At 39.9% G+C, this 27364-nt stretch overlaps 1 protein-coding gene across 3 annotated transcripts in view; it reads right to left on the reverse strand.

The window, feature by feature from the left end:
• The window catches only part of Cdh8 (cadherin 8), a 394887-nt gene extending 368254 nt beyond the window's left edge, over positions 1–26633 (reverse strand). For 2 of the 3 annotated variants that reach the window (XM_051168537.1, XM_051168536.1), the window contains exons 1-2: positions 26235–26628; positions 10825–11275 (exon numbers count right to left, since the gene is read on the reverse strand). In XM_051168537.1, the coding sequence (XP_051024494.1) occupies positions 10825–11076 (252 nt within the window). In that variant the 5' untranslated portion in view covers positions 11077–11275; positions 26235–26628. Of the gene's footprint in view, positions 1–10824; positions 11276–26234 lie in introns of all 3 variants that reach the window. The other variant, XM_051168535.1, reaches the window with a different exon arrangement.
• Between the last annotated feature and the right edge of the window lie 731 nt (positions 26634–27364).

Here is a 27364-nt window from a genome sequence, read left to right on the forward strand (position 1 = left end):
AGTCAGATGATATAATGTTACTATGGTTACCAGGGAAAGCTTTGAAGTGCCCTGCCCAGAACTGACTCCTGCTTTATCACTCACTTATTATTTGTTGAATGTGTGCATTTGAATGGCTTCAACTCTTTCTGTCAATGACTTCTGACATGGTAATGAGTAAATACTACCTCTACAAATGGTTTGCTGCCAGACTTGACCAGAAACCTTGAGAAAGCTTCATAGTGTATACCTTCAAAGATGGTATGTGTTTACTATGGTTACTAAAACACTGTTTTTTTCTCCCCTCTTTAATGTCTCTGAATAATGTCATGAATTTCTTAGTAGCTACCATGCTATATACATGAGAAACTGTCTGTGCCATATAGCTGAACCTTTTGTTTGTTTGATGAAGATCAGAAAGAAATAGAAATATGCACCCTGCATTTTATGCCTTGCTCTTTCCTAGTCTTTCCAGGCTTTTTCTGAGCAAGTTTATGTGGAATCTGCTATTGTTGCTGCTGAAGCCTAATGAGATTTGATCCTCCGTAGACTCCAGAGCACATCTGCACAACTGTGGTAAATACGGACAGAAAAGGAAGAAGCCCATGGCTCTGAGAAGGGAACAGCCAACCTTAACTCATGGCTTTGGAAGTACAAGTGAAAGGCCTTGTTTCTGACCTACCACGTGGGTTCAGAGGAGATCAGCAGCCACTTGCTCCCTAACTGTCTCCTGAAGCTTTTTCAAACACCATCTCTGCCACTATTCTTTTCTAATCGACATCAGTCTGGATGTCAAGAAAAAATGTGCATAAGTAAGTATGAATAAATTAATAGATAAGTAGCAAAAACATCATGATTTAAGGTATTCTATGGTTAATTGATGATCAATGAACCTACGGACAATGATGTATTTTAAAGTTTTCTTAACATTTAAATGCATTTCTGTGTCATATACAACTAAATGCTTTAATTAGTTAAATATGAAATATATTTAAATACTTAATGTTTCCTTGTTCACAAAAATGACCTGAAGACATGGTTAAAATGCAGGCTTGATTCAGTAAGTCAGGATATACATGTGTTGAATAGGATGCTGCAACTCTTTCCAGCTCCCAAGTGATGCCACTGCCGGGGGAGTCTAAAGAGCTCACACTGAGCCGTATGAATGTAGTCCATCATATTTCTCCTCCAGGTTATAGTATATAAAAAGGATTCCTAAATGGTTTGTAACCTCAGGAGGGAAAGTAAGTGCTTACCAAAGAGCATACCTATATCTTAACTGAACGTCCAGGTCTCAGTCTGTTGACCAAATTGCCTTTATTTCAAAATATATGAAAATGTGAAGACATGACTGGACTGTGCTGGAGGTGTGGGGCTGAGTGTAAATGACATAACCAGGTAAAGCATACTGCAATATATGCAAAATACCACCACCTAGGAAACATGCACTGCAAGGCAAAGTAACGTAGAAATTCTGCGCCACACAGACCTTCCTTAAATGGCATAATTCTATAACAAATATCTCTAGGAAATCCTTATTTTCTGAAAATGTGTAAAATAAACATGTAAACTGACTATACTACTGAAAGACTTACAAGGTAATTTCCTACTAAAAAAACAGTATATAAAGCCTTTACATCTGCTTAATAGTTGGTCTGCTCTGTGATAATGAAAGTAATTTACTATGCCTGCAGCATTGCAGAAAGAATGAATGTTCTTTCTTCCTTGTTTGTAAAATGATTAAATATGTTTAGCACTGAAATTGATTACTTGATGGGATTCACCATTCACTGGCCAAGTGTGGAAGACAGGGGTAGTTTTTCTTTTCTTTTCTTTTTTGATAAAAGATTTTATTTACAAACTTAATTTCAAATGAAATAAGATATTCAAGAATTTATTATTGATAGATGGCATTCTGAGGTTTTTAAAAATGACCTGGATATTATTGCTATTTATTTTTTTTAGTAATGTTATGTTTTTTAGTGCAATGAAAATAAAACACAGAAAGTTATTTTGTAAACAAAGTGATAATATGGCCATACATACTAAAAATGAAGATTGATTGTATCAGACCATCTTGCTTGCCTGGAGGTATACTTATTAATCTGAATCAATGTCAAGAATTAATTCCTTATTTTGTGTGAAGCAGCTTGCCACTTACTCATTACATATTTGGATTTTTTTTTATGAGGTTAGGTTGTTTTCAATTTGATAAGTGATTTTATAAAAACAGCACATAGTGATTAACATTTTTTTTAAATTACTGCAAAACTCCAAGAGCACTGGCAGTGTGTAGGTCTTTTCCATAAAATGACAGAAGAAGAATAGAAAACTGTAGAGGAGGTACTACTAGGTTATTAGGTTAGTATATGTTAGAACACACATGTATATTCAATATCTAAATACATACATTTTCATGTAAATGTGTAAATATATCTTCATATTAATATATGTGCCAAGCACTTCATATCACACATACATATTATGATTTGATTGTATGCACATTTTATTGCTAATTTCTCATAATTATGACATTGTTACATGTTCTAAAGATATCAGTCTTGAGTTTTCAGAGGGTTCATTCTATTCTGTAATGGAAATAAAGTTTCCAGGTAGTTAGTCCTTAAGTTAATGCAGTGCATTCCTATGGATTTTAGTCCATCCACATATAAAAATAGGAATTGATTCTCTATTCTAAATATGGGATACCTTTTGCTCTTTATTCATAAAATAGGATTATGTAATATGATTATTTTACCCATAAGCATATACTATTATTTTGTTTCAATTATATAGCACATATGGATCAAAAAATTGACTCTCAAAGGGATGATGAAATATACAGAAATTATTAGAATAAGTCTGATTTGATTTATTACTCAGATTATCTAAAGAAACAAGCCTAAGTTTTCTTCTCAGTTTTACCATTTGGGGGGAAGTGAGCAGTTTATTTTTAGTGTTTCCATTTTTTATGCTGTTAGTGTTAGGACCTAACATATGCATCACAGGCTATTTTGTATGTACACAGTCCATATGGAATAATAGAGTAAACATGATGTACAATTTTAAACACAAGAAATGCAATTTGTGTTTTTCTCTCTTTACATCTTCTCAAAATCATTAAATATGTATACAGACAGCTTCCACTAATATCTTAAAGGGCAAGTATCACCTCTATAGAAGCAAAAGAGTTTTCAGAGATTCAATAAAATACAGATCATTTCATTTGGGTGCATAAGCACAAATACTACAGTAGTATTTGAGTTATGTATCAACATAATTACTGTATTTTACAGAAATAAAACTGCAAAACCAGAGAATATTTAGACAAATATTAAATTTTTCATTACCTGGTTCCTTTTTAAAGGATAGAGCAAACAAGGAAAGAGTGGGAGGCTTCAAGCCTAAAAGGACTCTAGTAAGAGAAATGTAGGAGAATGGGGAAATAGAAGAATCCAGAGGATCCTAGAAACCTACAAGAAGAACATCGTGATGGGTGGATCTGGACCTTGGGAGGGGGGCCTACTCTAACGACTGCACCAACCAAGGACAATACAAACAGTAAACATCGAACCCCTACACTGATCTAGCCAATGGACAGGACATTTTCCACAGTTATGTGGAGAGTGGGAACTGACTCTGACATGAACTCTGGTGCCCCATATTTGACGACCTCCCTGTGGTGGAGAAACCTGGTGGCACTCAAAGAAAGAATAAGCAGGTTACCAAGATGAGACTTGATAGCCTATACCATAGAGTGGGGAGGAGGTCCCCCTCAGTCATAGACCTAGGAGAGGGGAATAGGGTGAAAGTGGGAGCAAGGGAGGAATGGGAGGGTACAAGTGATGGGATAACAATTGAGATGTAATCTGAATAAATTAGTAAACAAAACAAAAGCCCAAAAAACAAAACAAACAAAAGAAGAATAAAAACCTCGAATATGTCTGAGATTTCCTTCACTAACGAACTCAGTTATTCTGGAATGTGCACATGTTCTCCTCAGTGTTCTTCTATGCGCATGCATGTGTGTATACAAGTGTGTGTGTGAGTCTAAATGTCTATGTGTGAGTGCCCACTTGTCTTTGCATCAGTGAATTTTACACGACTTAGAGAATGACCTTTATTTATACCACCATGAAAAGATTTCCAACTGTTCTGAGCTGCCTGCTATTTTCAAGTTGGGATACTGAGGAAAAGGCAGGCAACATTTGTTGTTTGGCCAGATTGAGACACACAATGCTGACTTGCATTTTTGCCAAATTATTGGTGCACACAGCTCTGTCTGAGGAGGCAGAAGCTTCACTGAACTGACAGTGAATTGTTCTTGCAAGGCTAAAGATACAATTTGGCTGTGGCTGCATCGCCCAGTGCTCTTAACATGCAAAGGCCTGGCAAAAATAATGGCATGTCAAGTGCAATTTTCCTACCGGCCGCTGACACCGTAAACTGTAATATAGTGTAATTACTTGGCATTCCATGTCCTTCATACTAAGTACCACCCAAACGATTGCCAAGTTACTGGGAAGAGGGAAGGTTAGAAGGTCAAATTTAAAGAGAGAAAATGAGTCAGTGCCTCGGAGGAAGAGGATTATAAATAGACGAGGCATCACCAGTGAGTTATATCCAAATAAGGAACGCATCAGAAAGCCAGGTAGGAGGGAAACAGGGAACAGAGACAGCACAGGAGTTTATGTAAGAGAGAGATTTAGGATAGCATAATGCTGACCACCTGGACAGCCAACTACCTTTGTTCAAAAATAAAGCAATTTGAGAAGAGGGTCATAGGAGCTACAGAACAAGGGCTGATCCAACAAGCACTGAAAAAATGAAAGACAGTTACATATTCCTGCTCTGTGGGCACTTGTGGCTAAAGCATTGGTGACTGAGTATATTTCCAAACTACTTGAGAGTGGAGCTAAATAAGTAGATCTCCCATGGATACTTGCTTGTCTCTTTCTCTTAGTATATGGGCCCCTGTCCTAAATATCGGCTTTGCAATACAATACACTCAAAGCAACACACACACACACACACACACACACACACACACACACACACGCATGCACGCACACATGCACACACACACTCACACACACACACATACTACACTCATACACACGCACACACACACACTTCATATGTTTTAGTGGGTGTTGTTACTTTGTAACTGTAGTACCAGTATTTGGGTAGCTTAAGGTGATTGGGGTGAATTCAATACTTAAATTACACATAGTAACAACCCAAGCTACAGTCTATCCAACACGATTATATGAGACACTAGAAAGCCACAGATGGAGATTCTGTGAATAATGAATAAAATTGATAAGCTTTAAAAATGCCCCCAGTGTACTTAGTTGTCTTATAAAGCCTGCTAGATGCACCATGAACATGAGAGTCTATATCTTGAAAATGACCCTCACCAGAACAAAACTTTTCTGGAACCTTGATCTCAGACTTTCACTGTCCAACACTGTGAGATATTTCTGTCATTTGTCAACCACATAGGGTATGCTAACTTACAGTGTGCCCCCGAAGGATGTGACCTTGACATTACCTCTGCTCCGTAAATAATTTTGGGTGTGCCATGTCAAGAATGCTGTATCTTTTCATCTTGTGTCCCATTCTCCATAGTTAATGTGTCTCCTTGAATGGGTAATTTCTTGGGGACATGTCGTGTGCCTACAGATTAGGCTACCATGCAACCATATAATGTCACTTTAGAATGCTTTCTAAATTTAATATGACATTTATTCACATGACTAATTTTTGTAAGTCTCCTCCTGATACAGATTTGTGTTTGTTCCGTGTTGAGACTTCATTGACAATGGAATACTTAGCAGATACAGCAGATGCAGATGTTCAATATAGAATTTTGATCTCTTCCAACCCACTACCTCGCTTATTACAGCTGCCTCTCAAGATGACATTAATCTGCTTATTAGAAAGTATAAATGCACAAGGACTATTTTTGTCTCCATTGCAAACTTAGTCAGCACCCACTGTGGGATTTCTCCCTTCCTTCCCTACCGTCATACAACATAAGATTATTTGGGACAGGAGTCCCATGAGCTGTTACGTTCTTTGACAGAATTTCCATAGAAAGTCATTGCTGGGAATGGATAGTTACAATGGCCATTCAATATTTATGCACTTATCAACAGACTCGGTGCAAATTTCTTTCACAAAGAATTGGAGGCAGGAGTGGAGTTTGCTAGGGTGATATTTTGGCCTTCAGAAATTACCAGAGATCAGACCTAGTCTACTTTGAAGCCGAAGGCCAGAGAGAAGTTTGAAGTATGCTCCTTATCACTAGTGAGAGGCCCCAGGCTCCCCAGAGAGATCTGGAAACCTCTTTGAAAGACAAACCTTTCAGAAGTAGACATTCCACCATCAGGATAGCTAAAGAGACATTAAAATCAATGCATAGAAACACTTGGTTAACTCCCTGCATCTAGTATACCAATACAAACGAGAACATGAAAGCACTGTATTGACCGCTTTATTGAAAAATACTACTTGTGTCAAGTATAATTTAGCTCATAGGACTTCTCAAAACTCCTTTATTGTTTAGATAAGCTGTCCACTAATGTTTTCAAATGAAATTTTATTCATTATTTCTTAGTAGGCAGGTACTGTTATTGACTCTGGGACCCTGGCATAAGGAAATTTAGACATAAATGAATCACTTAAAAATTTACATTCTGAACAAGGCGTGATAACACACACCTGTAATCCCCACACTCAGGGAGGCAGAGGCAGGCAGATCTCTGTGAGTTAGAGGACAGCCTGGGATATAAAGCGAGTCCAGAACAGTCAGGGCTACACAGAGAAACCCTGTCATGAAAACCCAAAAACAAAACAAAAAGCTAACATTCTGGTAGCAGATCAATTATTAACATAGTTTGGAAGATATTAGACGATGATCATACAGTAAGGAAAACTTACAGCATAACGAAAAGGAAATATTGGAGGAAGAACAACCATATATAAGGCAAAATGGGCAAAGGTTAGCTCTCTAAACGTGGCCTCTACTTCTTTCTAGTTTAACAAGAAATACAAAGATTTGTGCTGTGTCTGACCAAAGAAATAGTCTATCATCTTTTTTTCTATGTCCATAACTTTGTATCAGGTATATCCAACTGCTATGGCCATGGTTAGCTATGAATGTAGTAAAATCACAAAAATGCATAGTTATATGAATTAATATATGGTTTTTGTTGTTGTTGTTGTTGCTCTTGTTTTTTGTTTTGTTTTGTTTTGTTTTTGTAACTCGGCAAGCAGATGCAGTTCCTGAGTGAAGACTTTGTACATGACAATGTGGTGTCTTGATTGGATAACCTCTGACGACCTTTTCCTATTCTACACTGCCCCTCCAGACTGAGAACCAGAAAGTTCAAACACCCATACTCTGAACACAGTAAGCCTGGATGGGGGTGGAGTCGGCAGCCTGTTTGTTTCCATAGTCTTATGCTAACCCAGAGAGACAGTTATCAGTGTTTGTTTGGTTGGTTCTGTCTAACATATCTACAACAACCATGCCCAACACACACACAATTAAGAACCTGATTATAACTATATAGCAAACAGCAAACATTATGCAGTTCACATTTCATTCGATTTTAAATATTATTTGCACGGTCCTTGAAAAGCTCAAATAATTTCTGAAGGTTTTAACACCCAGAAAAATGACAAAGTTCATGTTCAAAGCTCTAGGAAGTCTATCTCTAACTTACATTTTTTTTTCTCCACATCCAGCTGCCACCAATATGTAAAAACAGAGCCTGGATAATATAAAGGTGTTTGTACAATCCCGAAGAGCCAATCGCTCAAAAGCTGCGTGTGCCCTTGAGTTTGAACTCTGCCCACTAAGTGTGAGGCCCCCAACATAGTGACTCGCAGGAGGGCCTTTTAAAGAGCAGGTCTGCTCAGAGGAAACTAATGCTCCTCAACTGGTTCCTGGGGAGACGCTGTGCAGTGAAGTGGGTTAGAGAGTCAGATGTGGGAGACTGTGCATAAAGATAAAACATCATAAAACACCAGTGAGCGCCCCGATGTGGATCATCCCTGCACTCAGGGAGGAAGCAGTCACCTGAAATAGAAATTTAGTTTTACAAAAGTCCACAATACTCAAAATTAAGCCGGTCATATTTTAGGAGCAATTTGATTTAAAGGGAAATACATGGGATTAAATATACTTGCAGTATAATTCTGAAAAAAAAATCATGCAACTATGATTTACTAATCATTTGGAAATTGCCCATAGTAAAGAGCAGGCAGAAGAACTGATTCATACGCAGTGTCTGTTACTGAGACTCAGGAGCCTGCTGCCCATTTCAAAGTCCCAGGGTTTACTGAGATGTCTGCCCTCCAAACAAACAAGACACCTCAAACATTTGTTAAGTTACATAGGGACCCTGAATGTTACTTGACACTGTTACTTTTATTTCATTTTAGAAACAGAAGTGAAATGAGCTATCTGATACTAAATTTAAAAAAAAAAATGAAAACAAAAAATTCCACTTCTTTTATTACTTTTTTCTATTCAGAAAAAAATTCTTCTGGGCATACTATATTCAGTTATTTATATTATGCAGGACATATCTTAATTCACATACCTTCATAACAAGGTAACTATGAGCAACAAGGAGCAATCATGCATGCATTAACTCCACTGGCATGTAACTCCAGAATTTTATATGGGATGAAAATTGCTTGCCTTAGAGCTCGTTAAATTAGATTAGAATATAGAAAAGAATGAATGTACAGATTTCGTATCCTACACTCACTTTAGTGCAAATTATAAACTCCAGATACTTAGTTACCGAAATATAATATCGTATTATGGTTGAAATTATGATCTTGGGAATTGTCACTAAGATTTAATCTCATGTAGAACATTTAGTGACTGTGTATTTGTAATTTGGTTTATTAATTCATGTAAGCCTCAGTTTTTTTTTTGCATTTATAGAAATAATAAAGCTAATCAGGAAGTCTGTATCCAGAACCAATGGGGCTAGATGCAATTTGGGATTCAGAACTTCTCTCATTTTTAGAGGCATATTAAAGCTCATAAACTATAGAGTGAGTAACAACCTCAGCAGGGTCCAGGGCAGCACCCCGTAATCAACTACATTAACATTTCTCCAGTGAACTATACGAACAGCCACTGTAATGGGATACATTATGACTATAAATAGCTTCAACTCACTTCTGCTACCAGAGTTTATATCAAGAAAATCTTCCATGGCTATTTTTCATTTGATTTAAGAGGATTACAAATCTGTTTCAGTGCACATAAATTACATGCATGCGTGCACATATATAATCACACATATGCACATAGGTACCTACATATTCATATGCACATATGATCAGCTAGTGATGAAGTAAGACGGTCTGCGCCAACAAAGCACTTTTGTATTAGCCCTTCATACATGGGAACACTCAGTATTGACCGTGATACGAATTCTCTGAAGACAAAGATCACTGCTTGATTAGGAGTCTTCTAAGTGCATAAGTCCAGGGCTCGGTGCCTACGTGTGCCTCCAGGAATCCCAGGGGTGATAATCCAAGGTACCTCCACACCTCCTCTGCCCACAACCAAGAATAAACACGTGCAGCCCCTGAGGTGGGGAAGCAAGACTTGAAGAGGCTCAGTCATTCCACAAAGGAAGGGAACATGGCAACGGAAGCAGGAGTGACGAGTGCGTGAGACACACATGTCAAGTCTCGATGTGTATTTTGCTCCGGGCTATATCCCCTTTCAAGTCACTGAAATTAATAGCATGTGAGTCACTTCTCGATCTTGTTCATCGTGAAGGTCGGCCATTGTCGATTCATAGCCAGAAAAAGATTTCTTTTTAACTTTTCTCTTTAGAAACTTAGTTATCAGGTATTGTGGTGGTAAAGGATGGCCTTGAACTTCTGACCTCCCTGCTGTTACGCCCTAAATGGATTATTTGAGACTTCCTACACGCTAAGCAAGAATGCTACCAATTGCACTCTATCTTCAACCCCTCACCAGGTTTTGAACTATGACAACAGCGAATGTCAAAATGAGCAAAAACGTACAAGTTATTCTGCCGGGTGAACATGTACATGTCTTTGAAGTACTGTAATATAATTTTAGAGAGCTGGGAGGCTCTGTCTACACGAAGAACTTGCAAAATTTACAAAAACAAATATAAATTCAGTGTAACACACAAACAGGCAAATGCAGCTACTCACTACTGGACTAAAATTATTCCTTCTATGCATTTGATTCCACTTGGCAGTAACAGTTCTATGTAGTTACTTGGTAGTAAATGTTCTATGAAGTTACTACAAGGCTATGGCCAGCATTTGTGTTACAGATATTATTTTGCCCCCCCCCCCAAGGACTAAAACAGCAATCAATGAAATAAAAAAGTAAAATTCACCTGAAAACTGGGATAATATAACCACAAAATAATAGAAAAAATCGTATTTGACAGTTGCTGTGATAAGACACACACACACACACACACACACACACACACACACACACACACAAATGCCTACAACTTCTAAGTACCAGGTCCAAGTCTGAGAATCTAGAGCAAAGGTAAGTGAGATAGCAGTTTATTTTTTTTGTGCACTATGCAAATATCTTCAAAAGGTGGGGTGATATGGAAGCCAACACTGCCTAAAGAAATGTTTAAACTGAGGGATTATTCATATTGCTAAAGAAACCAACAGGTTAGCTCAGTAACCATCTGGTCTAAAGGATTTACAGTTAAGTGCGACCATAAACTGTGGGGAGCTTGAAATGAAACATTTAAAGACCAAGAACAGACCCTGAAATAGGAGCTTAAAAATGAAGCTTACCCGGCCAACGAGAATCGGTTCAGGTCCAGAAAATTCTTCCAGGACAAACATTTGATTCCAAACCCAGCCTCTTTTGGAGCGGTTCAAAATACGCAGTTCTTCACTCTGCCTGCTTAGTTCCAAAGGGGATCCAGTAGTTAAAACGTGAGCCTGATTCATCGGAGCCGTGTGCACACAGGAGGGGAGGGTAATCCATAATATTATTAATGGAGTCCAGAGGTCCACGAGCGTCTCAGCTAGCCTTTCTGGCATGGTCCCACCAGTTAAGCAAATCAGCGCAAAAATGAGACAATTATTTTTTTTGCCTGGGGTCTGAAGCCATCCAATTCATCACGCAGTGCGAAGAGGTTACTTACAGCTCTGCCACGTGTTCAGAGGACCAGGAAACAGACATGTCTAAGCAGCCTTTCAAAGACCACAATCCATTTGTTTTCCTTCTCATTGAAATTTTCTGGAAAAAAAAGAGAGAGAGAGAGGGAAGAGCGATAAGGATCTACAGAAACTGCGTTTAAGACAAAATCAGGGCTTAGTGCGAGCACATATAAATGTGAAGCGATAACGAGCACTTCCCAAACTCTTTGAGTTCAGAAAGTGGACCTGAGGAACCAGAACAAAGAGACTTAACAAACTCATTTACATCTAAGTATCATTTAGGTATTAGCATTCATTCCACAGCCATGTCACTTCTCAAAAACTGCTTTAAGTGACAGAGTGATGATCTTAGTAGACAATTCCTCCCTTACTTTATCATTGTCACCTCGACCTTATGTTCTCTCTCTCTCTCTCTCTCTCTCTCTCTCTCTCTCTCTCTCTCTCTCTCTCTCTCTCTCTCTCTCTCTCTCTCTTTTTCTCCTCTCCATTTCCTGTCTTACATACTCTATAATGTTGGAATATATATATATATATATATATATATATATATATATATACCAACTACAACCTTTCTCCCTTCCCTTTTTATTCATTTGTATGAATTCGAAGTTGTAGTTCATTTTTACGAAACTGACCCTCATTAAGCAAATAGCATAATTTTTAAAAAGTGGAAATGAAGATAAGAAAGGATTCTCCCCAGGTTTTATATAATCTTGACTCCCAATTCCAGTCAGGAAGGCCTGTTCACAACAAATGCAACATGCTAATAATGAAGGGGGAAATTAGAGTTCTTCCGGAGAGAATTCTCTAATGTCCAGCATATGTGCTCTAAGCACGGCAGTGTCAAAGCTCCCAAGCTACATGTGGGAGATTTATATGACAAAAGGCTCCTTTGAGAATGAAATATGGTAAAAATACAATTTTCAAAAGAAGAATTCAGAGAGGGATAGAGGGGAAAAAAGATCCTTATTACCTGAGGTGTCAAATACACTTTTTGCTTACCTTCAGCATAGCAAAATGTGTTTCTTCCCACTTAAAAATTATTTTTAAAAAAATGATGTTCACTGCAGATTCCCAAGAAAAGCCTGGCTGAATTAGATTAAGTGGGAAAATAATTCCCGGGGACACCCTCCTATACAATTTGGCTCAGGGACTTCATAATAGGATAGAAAACCTTTCACCTCTAGGTCCCTGGTTGCATTCTGGCACAGAATGAGAAAGCAAGGACATTATTTTCATTGGCTGGGCTGGAGAATGGCCTTATTGGAGCCAACTAAAAGGGACAGACATTCTGCCACAAACACCATGGTTTCTGGACTAACTAGTTATTCTATGGTATGGTCCTGCTTGTCACTCTTAGCATGGCTTCAGCTTAACACTGTGACTTACCCCTAAGAAGGACCTCACCCTGAAGAATGTACATGGCATCAATTGCAAGTAGCAGCTATCCACATGACAGAGAAATTTTAATAGGTTTGAGTGTGGGATCAACGAAAAGAGCAGCCTCTCTTTTTCTTAAGATTGTTGCACCACTAGCCTTCCCCAAGCCCACAGCATTGAGACTTCAGAAATTATAATTTACATCCAAAAGTATGAGCAGACTATACCATGTGACTTGTTTGGCTTCATTTACTTAAAGGCACTTCCAACAAGATCAGAACATGATCTGCTTTCTTTTAGACATGAAGTGGGGAGCTATGTTGAACTAGTTTTAGGATACACTAGACAGTGTGTTCTATAGGTCAATAGATATGGGTTTCAATTTTAGATTACGCCATTTACTACCATTCGCTGATTAAATACTACAGCTTGCCTGAATTTCAGCCTTCTCAACTATAAAATGGCAACACAACAACCTTTAATTTACAGAGTTGTAGTGTTTATGGCTCAGAACCAACACATATAAAGAGCAACCAAAACATGGGAAGTATTCCCAATGTTGTAATAGAAATGGTTACTTGAGAGACAGACTGTGGGAGTAGTAGTGTTATAGTCCCTTCCTTGGTAGGAAAGACAAAGATTGAAACCTTATAAGCTCTTCAGTAAGAGTAGACAAGAAATGGTGGCAGCACACAAATCATCTCTAAGATGATACAATAGTTGTAGGTCCAAGGTGATGCTGACAAGGGTGCGGCAGAGGGAAGAGAACGATGAGAATAGTGAGAGCTGAGGTCATTTTGATGAGGACAGGGTGCTAGGGGCATGAAAGTAATGTCGGTGAGAGCAGGCTGAAGCAGAAGGGTGACCTGATGGAAGTAGAATTGAAATGATTCTCAAAAGGTCAGGAAAGAAAGAAAGTGATACTGGTGAGAACGAATGTTATGCCAGTGAACGCAGAATGGAAGGGAGGTGAAGAAGATGCTGGTGAGGGAAGAATGGACGTGACGTGGAGAAAGGGAAGGTCAGGGGTGAGGCTGGGGAGTGCAAGTAGGATTGAGGATGGAGGGGAGGCTGTGGAGACCAGGGAAAAGTGTTAGGAGTTGATGCTGGTGAAAGAAGGAAGTATCGGAGGAAAATAAACTTGATGGTGGGGAGGCCAAGATGAGAGAGAGAGATGGAGTTGATGCTAAGGAGGGATGGATGGGCTTTCCTCTACTCATGGCACCTCAATCTAAACTCTTCTTAAAGAAAAGGAGTATTTCTTTTTACTCTAATCATAGCCCAATCCATTGCAAGCTGGACCTGAATACTCAGAAGCCTTGTGCAATATCTCCGGTGGTGTGAGATCCACAGGTACAGAAGGAGATTCTGAGAACAACTTCGAGTGTTGACAGAGTTAGATTTGGACTCTAGACCTCCTACGTTCTATCTCTGCAGCTGTTTATGAATGGGTCACAACAACCGGAAAATCAACACTGGTAACAATTTGGACCCAACAGATTTATTCTGAGGACAAAAGCAGTTAGGGTAATCTTACATGCTCTTGTCTTTAAGTCAGACTAAACAATCTGCAAGGAATCTCATTAATGATTCTAAAATAAGAAAGCTAATCCTGATTTAAATCCATACCAGACGATTCTGGTCAATGGCCCTCAGGATGTACCATGACCTGCCAGAGACCTCAGCCTGATATTGCCAAATCAGATGAAAAGCCATTACTGACTCCCAGATCTTTTAAAAATTGCCATAGCTTCACAAGTGAGAACAAATACATTAAAGCAGAAGATTGTATAGTCAAAATTAGTATTCATTATCATAAAAATGTAAAACTTTCCACCTGGTATTGCTGTGCAAAGTTCAGGCAGGGGGAGTCACTAAATGTCTTCGTTAAGGATACATCCCAGTAAAGATAGAAGCATTACTTGAACCTGGGTAACTTAAGTCTAAATCTCTTTTTCTGAAAATACAAAATTTTGATGCACATATATACTATGTGTCGGGCAGATGGGATAGAAGAGCAAGTAGGTCAGAGCTTCTACCTTCAGGAAGCAAAGAATACAGCTGGCAAAGACAAAGAAAAACATACAGTTGTTCTACTTTAGAAGTAGGATGTTAGTAGGGCTAGAGGCACAGAATTATAGCATAACATTCAGCCTGGTTACGTTAAAGATAGCTTCGTGGGAGAGGTGTTATTAATACGTGTTAAGAGGAGGTCATTGGAAGGCCACTTGAGTTAATCAATGGGAACAAGACAACCAAAGCTAACCAAGGGTTACTGAATAATTCAGCACCGAAAGACATTTTCCGATTACTGCCTACAATATCAGCTTGTCAATAGGCGTTGCTCAACACATGTATACAGGTCATAGTCTCTACAGCATGCATCAAATACTTTGCCTTCTTTTCTTTAGACTCTATAGACGGGCTGTGTTTGATTCCTGCAAAGGGAAATATAAATATGCAGATGCCCATGAATCCCTAGCAGAACCCTGGCAAAAAGCAGTCCAATCATTGGACACCCCTTTGTGTCCACATCATCTGTTCTTTCAATATTCTACGGAACGTCTAGAGGCATAAACACTTACGTGCTATCTCGTTGCTCTTTTCCCCTCCTCATTTCTGAACTACCCATACTTTTATGAAATTGGCTACTTTTTGTTATTCATTTAAAATGAGATCCAACCAGACAGTGGTTGCACACTACTTTTACTCCAGCACTCTGGTGACAGAAACACGCACATCTCTTAGTCAGAGGCCAGCCTGGTCTACAGAGTAAGTTCCAAGATAACCAAAGCTTCACAGATAAACCCTGTGTCAAAAAATGAACAAACAAGCAAACAAAAATTAGAAATGCAGCCTGGGTGTACTGGCATATATCTTAAATCCTAACCCTGAAGAAGCAGAGGTAGATAGATATCTGTGAGTTTAAGGCCAGACAGGGCTACTTAGTCTCAAAAATAGATGGATGGGTAAATAGGTAATTAGATGATGATAACGATAATGATAGATAGATTAATTGATTGATATAAAGTCTAATATCATTTGCCAAAAGGGAATATAACTGAAAAAATTACATTATCAGTCAACATTTAGAAAAAATGGATAATATTAAGTCATAGAGATGATACATACACACACACACACACACACACACACTCACTCACTCACTCACTCACTCACACTCGCCCACCCCCACCTCACATCTACACTTCTAAATAACTCTGTGAAATAAGTATCATTATTACTTCCTAATTTTCATTTTCATTGCAGAGATAAGCAAGAGGAACAGAGACTGGAGTTTTAAATGTATTGTTTTCCCTAAGAAAAGTTTAGCAAATGGCTGCTCTCAAAAAAAATTCTCTGACTTCTACTGTTTTCAGACTGTCACAATAAAGATACTTTGTCCTCACCAATTTCAAAGCCTCGAAAGCTGTCATTAAATCAACTATGGTAGTTACTGAACATTTAACCATCAGCTCTGTTAATCCCAGCAAAGACTCAGTTCTAAAAACCCTTTCTTGAGTTGTATCTTACATTAATATGCATAAAAGATATTTGGGCATCTTAGTACAGTATAGTCTTTGATAGTGGTGATTTCTCATGCGTCCTCTGCATTTCCCACAAGCTCTTCCGCAATGTGAATGCAACTGATGTTAGGACCTCCTGTAGAGAAACATGGTGTTTTAAACAAAGAGCAAAATTTCCCATAGGTCCTTGGAGTTTGCTGAAGAATGCAGTAAAATATAGATAAGCAATTCCTCTTCTCTGGCATTTAATACCATTTACATATCTGTGAGCCATCTCTCATATACAGGAATACACACCTACACCTGACCTTGGGAAATACAGCTAGGTTGATAAACTTTTTTTTTTTTTTAAATGATGGCCAAATTGTCTTCCAGAATGCCACACTCCTACCTATTTTATGTGGTGTCAGAGTAACTCGGCAACTAACTGTTGCTCTCACATGCACATCCATATAATGAGGCAGTAGTGAGCATCGATTATGAAGAAAACGTGAGTGTAAAGATTTAGATCTACAATACTTATCCGTTTGCATCTCTTCCATGGAATGAACTACTGTTGCCCATAGACCAGAGAACAGTTTTATGGGTATTGCTGAGATGAAGCAAAATACTAGGTTACTGTTATCATAGTTAATAATTGTTGTGAATCATACCTAAATAGATAAACTTCTTAGAAGAAATGAAATAAGATTATGAGGATTGAGTTAAAACTGAATTTACTTGTACATATTTCAACTACGGTGTGTATGACCAGCTGAGCAACCCACCTCATTATAATACTGCTGCCTCAATCCCAAAAGCAATAGGAAGAGATTTTAGTCTCTCTGGAATTTTTACAAGTTAGAAAGTCTTTAAAATTCCCCCAGAAGCATATATCTTCTTTTAGATAAAAGACTTGCAATCTGACGTTAATTCACACTCACGATTTAAGTGCAGCTCTAATTATAGCCAGATGTCACTCTAAGGGTCTCAACATTTTAAAAGACAAATGTGTTCAATTCTCAGATATACTTTCATTATTTTTTTTTTTTTAGATTTATTTTATTTAGACAGTATTGTGCACAACAGAGGAGGGCACTGGATCTCATTACAGATGGCTATGAGCCACCATGTGGTTGCTGGGAATTGAACTCGGGACCTTTGGAAGAGCAGCCAGTGCTCTTAACATCTGAGCCATCTCTTCAGCCCCCCCCCCTTTTTTTTAGCTATACTTTCATTATTAAGATCACATTATATCACAGATTTTGTGAACAATATGAATTAAAATACCAAATAAGGAGTCATTCACTGATCATGATGGTTACAATAAAATCACTCACTTAAGGATTCAATTCAGCAGATTATTGTCGTTGACAGGAAATTATGCTATTATTGTCCATTGGGCTTAGTGGCCATAGTATTTTATGGAAGCAAAAATGACATACAGGATCAGAGAGTTTGTATTGAAAATGTTTCTGACCTTGAATTTACTACCATTAGCAGCTTGCATCAAAACAGGTAAATGCACACTGAATTTAAAATGATATTTTAGGATCACAGGGGACATGATTCACTGTGTGGCCTGGTGCAATTCAGCAAGCTCTGGTGACTAAATCTAAACATCTCTGAACAATTTTTGTATTGTGGAAATGAAAGACTCTTGTGTGTGCTCAAATATAAATAATGGAAGACATCACTTTCCCAGAATGTTCAGAACTCTTAACCAAATTACTTCGGTAGAATGGGATCCAATAATACTTACTATCCACAAATAAATACATTTGTCAATATGTTTTCTTCTCCCCCTGGTCAGCCACAATCCTTCTGGCCCACAGACTTTGGCATCAGATCATAAGTGATATGTTGATCTATCCCAAAGCATATTGTTTGTTTTTCCTACTATCCAGAAAAGTAGTTGCCAAATTCATGTTTTCATGTAACTGATACGCTACTCTTTTTTTTTACCTGAAGATTTTGTCTTTGTGTTAAATTCTATAGTTGTTGGTTACCTTCAGCAAAATGAATGCACCTGTAACATTCACATGGAAGCTTTCCATATATATATATATATATATATATACACATATATGAATATATGTATGATATGATATATAACAGAATGGGTTAGCAAAGACTGACAAAGATAAGAAACTGAAAATAAGGCCATTGCTCAAATGTACTCCTAGAGATTTCTCAGAACCATATGTTTAGTTAGGATGTTAAGAATGAACCTATTCTACTGGGCTTTCTTAAGGAATTAACACATTGAGATTGTCCCCAGTAGGTAAATGTATGTGTGGCATCTCTCCTGTCAGTTACACATACAGGCAGCTACTCTTCCAGTTTGACCTAAATCCTTCCACCTTTTGATACCTTTAAGTCACATGTTCAGAACTGGCTGTGTGAAGAACTGGTATGTGAAAGTAACTGCTACTGGCTTTCTAAAATCATAGTAGCCAGTCAGAGCATATCTTTTTCTTGAGTTGTCGTTTGGCAGTACAGCTATGGGAGCTCCAAGGGAACCAATCAGAAATGCTCTGTGTCAGTTCTACCATTCATGAGTGCCCAGGGCAAGTTTATCTCAGTCCAGTGGATGAGGAATGGATGCTTCATTTCATGTTACCAACTTCAGAAGATTAAAGAGTACAACAGTAAATGTGTGCATGGCTTGGCAATTGTAGCAGTTAGGGTTAGAATTAGGTTGAGGGGGTTAGTAAGTAAGACTGCCTAACTAAATTTATCATATTTTCCAGGGTATAAGATGACTTTTTAACCCAGAAAAATCTGTGCCAGAGTTGGGGGGGTCATCTAAAAAGACAGACACATACCTGCAGCTCACTTCCTCTTGCTTCATGTGTCCGGTGCATACAGTGGGGGGGGGGGGGTCACGGCTGATTCTCCACTATGTGTTGGAAGTAAGAAGCAGGGAGAAGCAACCACCAGGCGGACAACCTGTGTGGACTCTCCACTCTCCATTAACACCTGCCCATTCAACTTGGAGGGCTGTGTGTGCCTTAAAGTGGCAGTGTAGGCCAGCATTGGCTGTCAGCATTTAATAAAGCACCAGACTGTCTCTGCCCTGCATGAAAATAGACACATGCCTAAGTCTGGTGCATAGGGCATGCAATGGAAGAGGGGTAGTCTTATACAGCAAGTATATACTAAATTATATTTTAATTGGGAAAGTTGGAGGCCATCTTATATGCCCACTCATCTTATAAATTTTAGTCTCAATTTCTTGCTACAAGCATAAATGAAGAAACTTTTAATGTCTAGGTTATAGAATAACTTTGTCCCATTCTTGTATATAAAGTTCATGAGCAGGGTGCAGCTGCAGCATTTAATAAACAGTTCTGTCTACCTGCTGTTTGCATGTGCTCTATGTAATGGCTTCAGAGGGTTTATAAGGCATGTGAAGGGCTGCAATTTCCCTCTTTAGGCCGCTTTGTTTTTCCTCTATTTGTGGTCCATATGGACCTGTTTTTCCCCACCCCTCTTTTCTGCTGAGAGGGTAAAATGTGAATACACCACAGGACACCAAACTATTCACCTTCAATCAAATTGTGATCCCCTTGTTTTAAAATGTGGCTTGCAACTTCTCTTCCACAGGAGAAACCTCACTGATTTTCCCAATCACTTGCATTTATGTGGGTGGTGAAAGTGGAAAACCCTTACTAAAGCTAAAGGGACGCTAAAGTCATGTGGTTGGACAAGAGGGAAATACTAATTAAAGGTAGTGGTATTGTTGCAAAGATATTTGACAGCATGTTTCTTATACATACATTTAAGGAAGTTTAGTTCTACCAATGGTAAGATCTATCTATCACTCTTGAAATGGGGAAATGGTTAGAATCAGTTGTGTCTCATAACCAAGGCTACAGAGCAGACTATGCTACAATTGAAGTGCAGCCAGGTATCCCAGTAACAAGTCAAGATTCTGTCAGTTAGGTTACATGAAGGAGGAACCGCCCTAACGAGTGTACCTCACTGTCATTCTTCTGTCTTCCAAGGGCTTTACAGCTTAAAATCCACCTGCTGGTACTGTTCCTTAAGTCATGGACACAGATGATGGATATGTAGGCAGACAGAGAGGTGGAAAACAATAATTTGACAAAAGTAATATTGGATTATCACCCCAAATATATAGTGCATGAGCAGTAAGTGAATAATTTACAGGGATTCTAAGCTCACTATACTGTGTTGAGCTGTAATATTTTAATGAAATTGGAAAGCCTGAAAAAGACAAGTACATTTTACTGCTTTAATCAAAATAAGTTTTTTTTTTTCATTTTAAAGATAGAAATAGTTGGACATAACGTTAAATTCTATTTGTTAAGGCCTGTCAGCAATAGATGAATAAAGAAGGGATTATCTCCTTGTAAATTTTATGACAAGTTTGGGAAACTTGCTTTCTTATATAAAAAAGGAAACATCTTATGATATTTATATCACTCTTCACATCTTCTTATTTTATGTTATTTATGTCACATGAGGAATGAAACAGTCTTACTGTATGCATCATTCTACCTAGAAATAAAGAAGGTATGGTAAGCATTATTTTAAATGTTAATAGGATGCAAATATACATAACCCTTTTACTCAGTGCTATAAAACAAATGTTCAAAGATATTCAATTTAATGTTTCATCTAAATTTATTCAATATGCTAAGTATTTTTCACATGCTTAAAATTACAATAAATATATCCAGAAGATATATCTTTTTTGCATATTTTCCCTTGTGCATGTATACAAGAAAAAGGTATCCTATAGACTTAAGTCAAGCTTGAGGACTGATTGAGGGCTTCTTGGGTTTTGTTGTTTGTTTTGTTGTTTGTTTCTTGTTTTTGTTTGTGCTTTGGGTTTTTTTTTCTTTTTTTGCGTGGCTAGCCTGGTCTACAAAATGATTTCAGGACAGCCAAGATAAAGTTGGTTTTTAAGACACTGTAATTTCTATATTATTAAGGTGAACATTCACGCCATAGATATTATATTTAAATGTAATTTTAAAAAACCTTGGAGATGGATAGAAGGAAATAATGGGAGAGTGTGGAAGAGAAGTAGGGAAGGAGGGAGATGGGGAGAGGAAGAGAGGGAGACAGGGAGAAAGAGAAAGAGACGAAGCAAGGGCTGAGAGCAGAGGATTCATCTTCTGATATGCTTTTACATTCCCTCAGTGGCATTCAAAATACAGAATCTAAATTGCCCGCATAGTCAGGGGACAGTTAGAATATTTTCTCTAATAAAATATACCTATATGTGCTTTACAGTTTAGTAGCATCCTGTGGTACAAATCTAATCGCAGATGTACTACACTAAAATCTGTCATATTTCATATTCCTATATTATTTAAAAGTATTTTGAATAAAGAAAACACCTGATCTGTGCAACAAGAATGGAATTGTTTTTTAAAAGGGAAAAGCTGTGTCTCAAAATAAACTTAGAAAGACTTATGAAATTTCCATAGAAACAATTTTAGTAGATATGCCCTGGAGTTGCACTTTGCATATGATTGTTTTACCTCCAGCCCCTTAATGAAAATGCTTAGGAAAAGTAGGGAGCAAAGTCTGGTAATTTCCTAATGCATTAAGTGAATGTTTATCGGGCACTAACTCTGTTCTTGGCCCTGGACCAATCATCCTGAGCATTCAAAGTTGTCTTTAGCAATGGTGATGGGGAAGGAAAATGCTTGAAGGTTATAAATATGAGCGGTTTTTCTTATGATAGTTTGTTTCTTTAAAAGATACATAAAATCATATCCACACATTCCTACCTACAAGCAGAACTTTAAAAAACAGACATTTACAGGCAAGAAGGTGAGTGATGTTTATGATAGGGACTAGCACATGACATTTAAAACTCAAGAAATAAAAGCTTGGGATATGATAGAAAAGGAAACAGTATTGGAACCAGTGCTATTTTGTGAAGATTTAGTCAGCAGCAACATATGGGAGAAGAAGCTAAATGGCATCCCTTGAACTCATTTCTTTTCTGACCTTTTGAAGTTACCAGGTTCAGCTAATTTTCTGCTCATGGTTACATTTGAAGTGGGTTCCAGAGATAGGAACCCACAGTTCATCACAAATAAACTGTGAAGCTCCACTTTCAAGGAGAGTGAAAGGAGAGAGCACTAAAATCCTCTTGGATAATTAAGCCTTGCTAAATCAGATGGTGGCCTTTGCCCATCAAAAGCAAAGTATTGTTCCACTGCATAATTACACAAAAGATTCTAGGTGAAATCCCTGCAGTGTCCTAAATGCCCATAGACACTATTGCTTAAAAGACTGACCATGGTACAAATCTGAAAAACTAGTTGCACAAATCATACAACTTATAGGCAGATGAGAAACGGCAAGGGAAACATGATTAAGTTCCTTTACTTAAACCAACCCACTAGTTAATTATCTAGGCATATTTTTGATGAGCTATCTGGCCATATATTGTATATGTATTTGTAAGTATGTGAATAACACGGGAGAAAACTGTAAGGATGTGCCTTAGTTTGTGACTGCAGCCTGCAGTAGACATATAATACACCAAAATAAAGAGCTGTTCCCTGAAATAATGAGCAAAGTTGGTCCCATTTCATCTGTGAATGTCAACCATGCTGACCACAAAATGCAAAAAAGAAAACTCTAGTCTTCCTTCCTCCACTCTCTGAATAACTTTGTAACAAATATAAAATTATGGAAATAAGTACTGGCGGTACCTTCCGGCACAGTGTTTTAAAAGAAAGCCTTGCGGTTTTAACTTTGCCTACAATCAAAAGGCTGCCTTGATAGCTCTTGTCTCTGTACTTGCCAAGCACAAAACCTTGCAGATAGGCCAGCAAACTAGTAAGAAGTACAAACTGAATGCCAATTTAACTTACAGATAGCTTGTGGCTTTGCATAGAAATTTTGCTCAATCTAGGAGTTTGATAAAGCCATGCTAAATCGATCTTTGAGTAAAAGAATACTCACTATTTTTTCCCTTGGAAACATTAATTTACTTATTTTGAGAAGGTCTTCTGAACTGTTGTTGAAGTGTGGACGCTACCTTTTAACACACGTGTGTTCTTTTTCCTTCTCTGATAATGAATGAAACCTGGAAAACAAAGCCCAAAGTTACAGCTTCCTTAATAAAACTTTGTATCTTCCTTCTTTGGAGTTTCCTTGGTTTTTTCCCCAACAGTCTGATCAGCTAGCTAGGCTATCAAAGAGCAACAGACCTTAAACATCTGTCTGGTTCTTTGTATCTATTATGAGATGAATATGTTCATAGACTAGTCTTTACAGATACTTTCCCAAGAGGTCTCCCATTCTGCTAAGCAGTCGAACAGTGCTCTGTTCTTTTGGGAGCTTTGACATAATTAATACTACGACTGACTGTCCATGTATCTGACGCTCAATACAACACTGAGGAGTTGCAGGAGATGAGTGGTGTCTTGACCACTGTGTTACAAAACACCTGAGTACAGGGTACAGACATCTTTCCTGTCACAGCTGATACGCATACAGCAGGCAAGGCAAGGGCTACTCTAAATTGGTCTGCTCTTTAGCCAAACGCAAACAGCCTCAAAAACTTAACAAATGCATACTGAATACCAGGAGTGCAGTCAAGAAGTGCTACATTTTGGAGTGCAGAGATTTACCCATTTGAAGTCTAGAGGTCTCCTGAAGACAGTGAATAAGGCAGAATCACTTAAAAAAAAAAAAAAACTAACAATAAAAGTTAGAAATTTAAAAAAATTTCAGGGTGGTGGGTTTAAAGTCTGATAGACAGAATTGTAGCACAGGTATCAGAAATCCTTAGCCAGAGCATCGGCCAGTCTGTCACGGTGAACACTTGACCTTACTCTCATGTGCCGTATAGTCTTTAGGGCAGATTAAGAAGTATGGGCTGCCTGGAGCAAACCTGAATGAAGCCAGCCTGGAAGTGGCAGAGTGGATCCACTATTTTCAGGAGGGATTTTTCTCAACTCCTCACCCTCTTCTGAGGCCAGAGGAAGAACAGAAAAATAGAGAGACAAATGTATATATCAAAGTCCTGAGTGACTCTTGCAGCAGAAAATGACAGTGTGACAAGGAGTTTTCAGTCTGCTAAAGCTGACTTATAGAATGCTGCTATCTCTTTTATTATTTAATTAGGAGGCTAGTCCTAGAATTTCAACCATAGAAGGAGTGTGCAAACCTATGTGCACATCGCGATTATGGAGAGCTCTCTTTGATGGGAAAGATGTAACCCTCAGAAAACAACCTTCCAAATGTGCATGTCTTCCCAGTAGAGGAAACCTCTACACACACACACACACACACACACACACACACACACACACACACACACACACACACACACACACCAGACAAAAATCTCTGCAAAACCGGACACAGGCTGATGAAAGGCGGTATCCAGGGAGAAATTTCAGTGGTGTTTAAGCAGGAAAGACAGGGCTCATTTTGCATGCAGTGAGGTACAGCAGCGTGAGACTGAACGGATGGAAAATCCCACTTTCAAATCTTACATAAATATCTCTTTCTCACATATAGTTTTCCAGTTGAAATGCTCATATAATGAAGGCAGAGGTGACAGCCTAGCGAGGGCTTTTAAGCATCCAGATGGCTGTCAGAGTGTTAGGAGAGGAATGTCAAACCGGTCCCAGCCAAGCCCAATGTATGTAAGTCTGCGGATGGTCCCTGACGCGAGAGGGTACTGCTCTAGCATACTGTCTCAGACTTCTGCTCATTCCCACAAACACAGTGGAGACTGTTCACAGAAAACAGGTTCTGATCTGGTTAGCAGTTCCAGTGCTCAAAGGGATTGTTGGGATCGTGCCCCGAAGGAGGAAACTGCCTGCAACCATCAGAAACCGTGGCAAAGTTGAAAGGGCCTCTTCTCCCTCCCGGTCGCTTGGTTATAATCTCTGCCCTTTAATTGAAGCTGAAGTGAGCAGCTGCCAGCCTGATTTTTCATTACGGACTAATGTTGTGCGTTTACAACAATAAACACTTAATGTTGTTTGATTTCTTACTGTTGATCAGTCCAAGTTAACAGCTGCCATCTCCGCTAAGGAGGCTAACAGGCTAGTCATTGACATGTCTCAGGCTGTACGCCTTCAGGCAAGGGGCCAAGACCACCACAAAACTTTGAGATTTTTATAAAATTGGGCAAGGGGAGGCTTTAGTCTTGGGAAGGGGGCAAAACACGGAGGAATTGTTGGATACCTGTTGGTACCAGCACTGGCGTCAGCATGTTTACACGGTTTACTAGGCTTGGCTAGAACCGTGGGAAACCGGGGTAGATCCCTTATGAACCTATTACCACGCGGGCAGAAGATAGCCAGGAGTCCCCCTTCGCCTCCTTTCTGGATGGGGCGCGGCTGGACCTTTAGGATTCCCCTCCGCTAATCACCAAGATCACGGTGTATCTTTCTGCACCCGGAGCTCTGAGAGAGGGAGAAGTCATGTAATGCTTACAGGGGATGTGGGTGCGGGCTCACGACACTAGCCGGATTGCCGGGGGTCCTCCCCTGGTGCGGTGCAGCGTCTTAGTGACTGCAGAGTGTCTAGGTGGCCCCAGAGCTCCGCAAGTTTGCAGCTGGCACCTCGCCCCCCAAGCTGGAACAGACACTTGTGGAAAATCCTGACTCTGGAGCTTTCGCAGCAGAGCAGTAGCCCTCGGTGCAACCGAGGGGGTCGCCCTCCCACGACTAAGAAGTGGGCGCATGCAGAAAACAAGGAGCCAGCTTCTCTGGCCCCACTGTCTGCTTTCATTTCGGGCTCGCAGCCTGCTCTGTGCAGGCGGCGAGTATTTCCCGTTCACCGCACCGACCCCGCAGTGAAGGCGCACGGTTGCAGCAGCGCCCGCCTGTGTCTCCCAGTGAAAGCGCCAAGCAACCGCGAGAAGAGGGTGGCAGGGAAACTGGAGGGGGACAGCCTAGGGCTCTAGACTTCTCCCTATCTGCTGGGAGAGCAATTTGCAAAACCCTTTAGACAGAAAGCTACCCCATCAGCTACAGATGCAGCTAAAGGAGAGGCGGCTCAGCGGGTATTGGCGCTAGCATCTCACCCACCAGGTGCGTAAGGTGTCCGAGGGCGCGTGGGAATTCCTAAAGGAAGCAACCCCCTTGGCTCTTTCCCATCCAAAGGCGTACGTGGCTAGGAGATACTACTTACTCAGGTCGGGTTCCCAGATGCAGAAAAACCTCAAGCCTTCTGGTTCATAAATTGCCAGAGGAGCTGGGGGTCAGCTCCTGCGGGTGGCGAATGTCCACGGATCCCCGCGCCCCGGGTAGTCTTCTCCGGATCGTGTTCATGCCTCTCGAAGCTGCGGCGCCTGGTGCGGAGATGCAGAGCCGGCGCGCTGGGCTAGGGTGTCTGCCGCCCAAAAGTACAGCTGGTGTGTTGACGCTCGGGTCTATGCCCAAAGCAGCGGCGGCGGAGCTTCGAGGAAGCAGGGGGATTCCAAATCCATCCACTAATTCTGGGACGAGCGCTCCGGCATGCGAGCCCGCCTGCCTGCCAAATGTAACTGTGAAGTGATGTGGAAAAGTGAGCCGGGTGCCTCCCCTGACGGATCTCATTGGGCAGAGCTCAGAGGCAGGTCTACCACTTGGAAATTCATGTAAGCAGTCCCCTACCCCACCCCCCCTCCCTGCGTTGCCCCTGCGCTCTCCCGCGCTCTGTCTCCACTCCCTTTCCTCCCACCAAGAGTGCGCACAACTTTTCGCTGGTCGCTCGCGAGCACGCCCCGCGCGCCTCCGCCGCGGGAGTCACCGGGTGAAGATGAGCCCTTCCAAGCTTTGCGCGCAGCCCGCCGCGCAGCCAAGCTGTTGGATAAAGACTGCTGGCAGATGAGAAAAGGATGCACAGGAGGTACCAGCCAGCTTTCTCTTTCTAGGTCTCACCTGAGCCCCAAGGCTAGCGTTATCTTGAAAAGCCTCTTAGACACCCAAAGCTGGTTTCTCTGGAGGGCGAGGATGCGACCGAGGGTGGGCCATTCGCCTTTCCTCTCATTCAGAAGACGTCTTGAAAAGGGAATTGCACGTTTGCAGGACCACTGAATGCTAAAACTTGTGCTACTTACTGGTTTCTTGGTGTGGGTCGCGATCCTGGAGTGGAGCGCATTCCTGATGTCCTAGCGTTTCTCTCCTCCTTTGGGTAGGTGGAGTAAGGGACAGTAGAGGCAGTCAAGAGGGATTTGCAGTTAAGTGAATGGGCGGAAAATGAGCAGGACTTGCTGTGTCCATAAGGGGAGGGTCTGGCAAGCTTTACTAATGTGCACTGGCACCCTCACCCAGGGGAAA

The sequence above is a fragment of the Acomys russatus genome, chromosome 26, assembly GCF_903995435.1.
Source record: "Acomys russatus chromosome 26, mAcoRus1.1, whole genome shotgun sequence".
Classification (NCBI taxonomy): domain Eukaryota; kingdom Metazoa; phylum Chordata; class Mammalia; order Rodentia; family Muridae; genus Acomys; species Acomys russatus.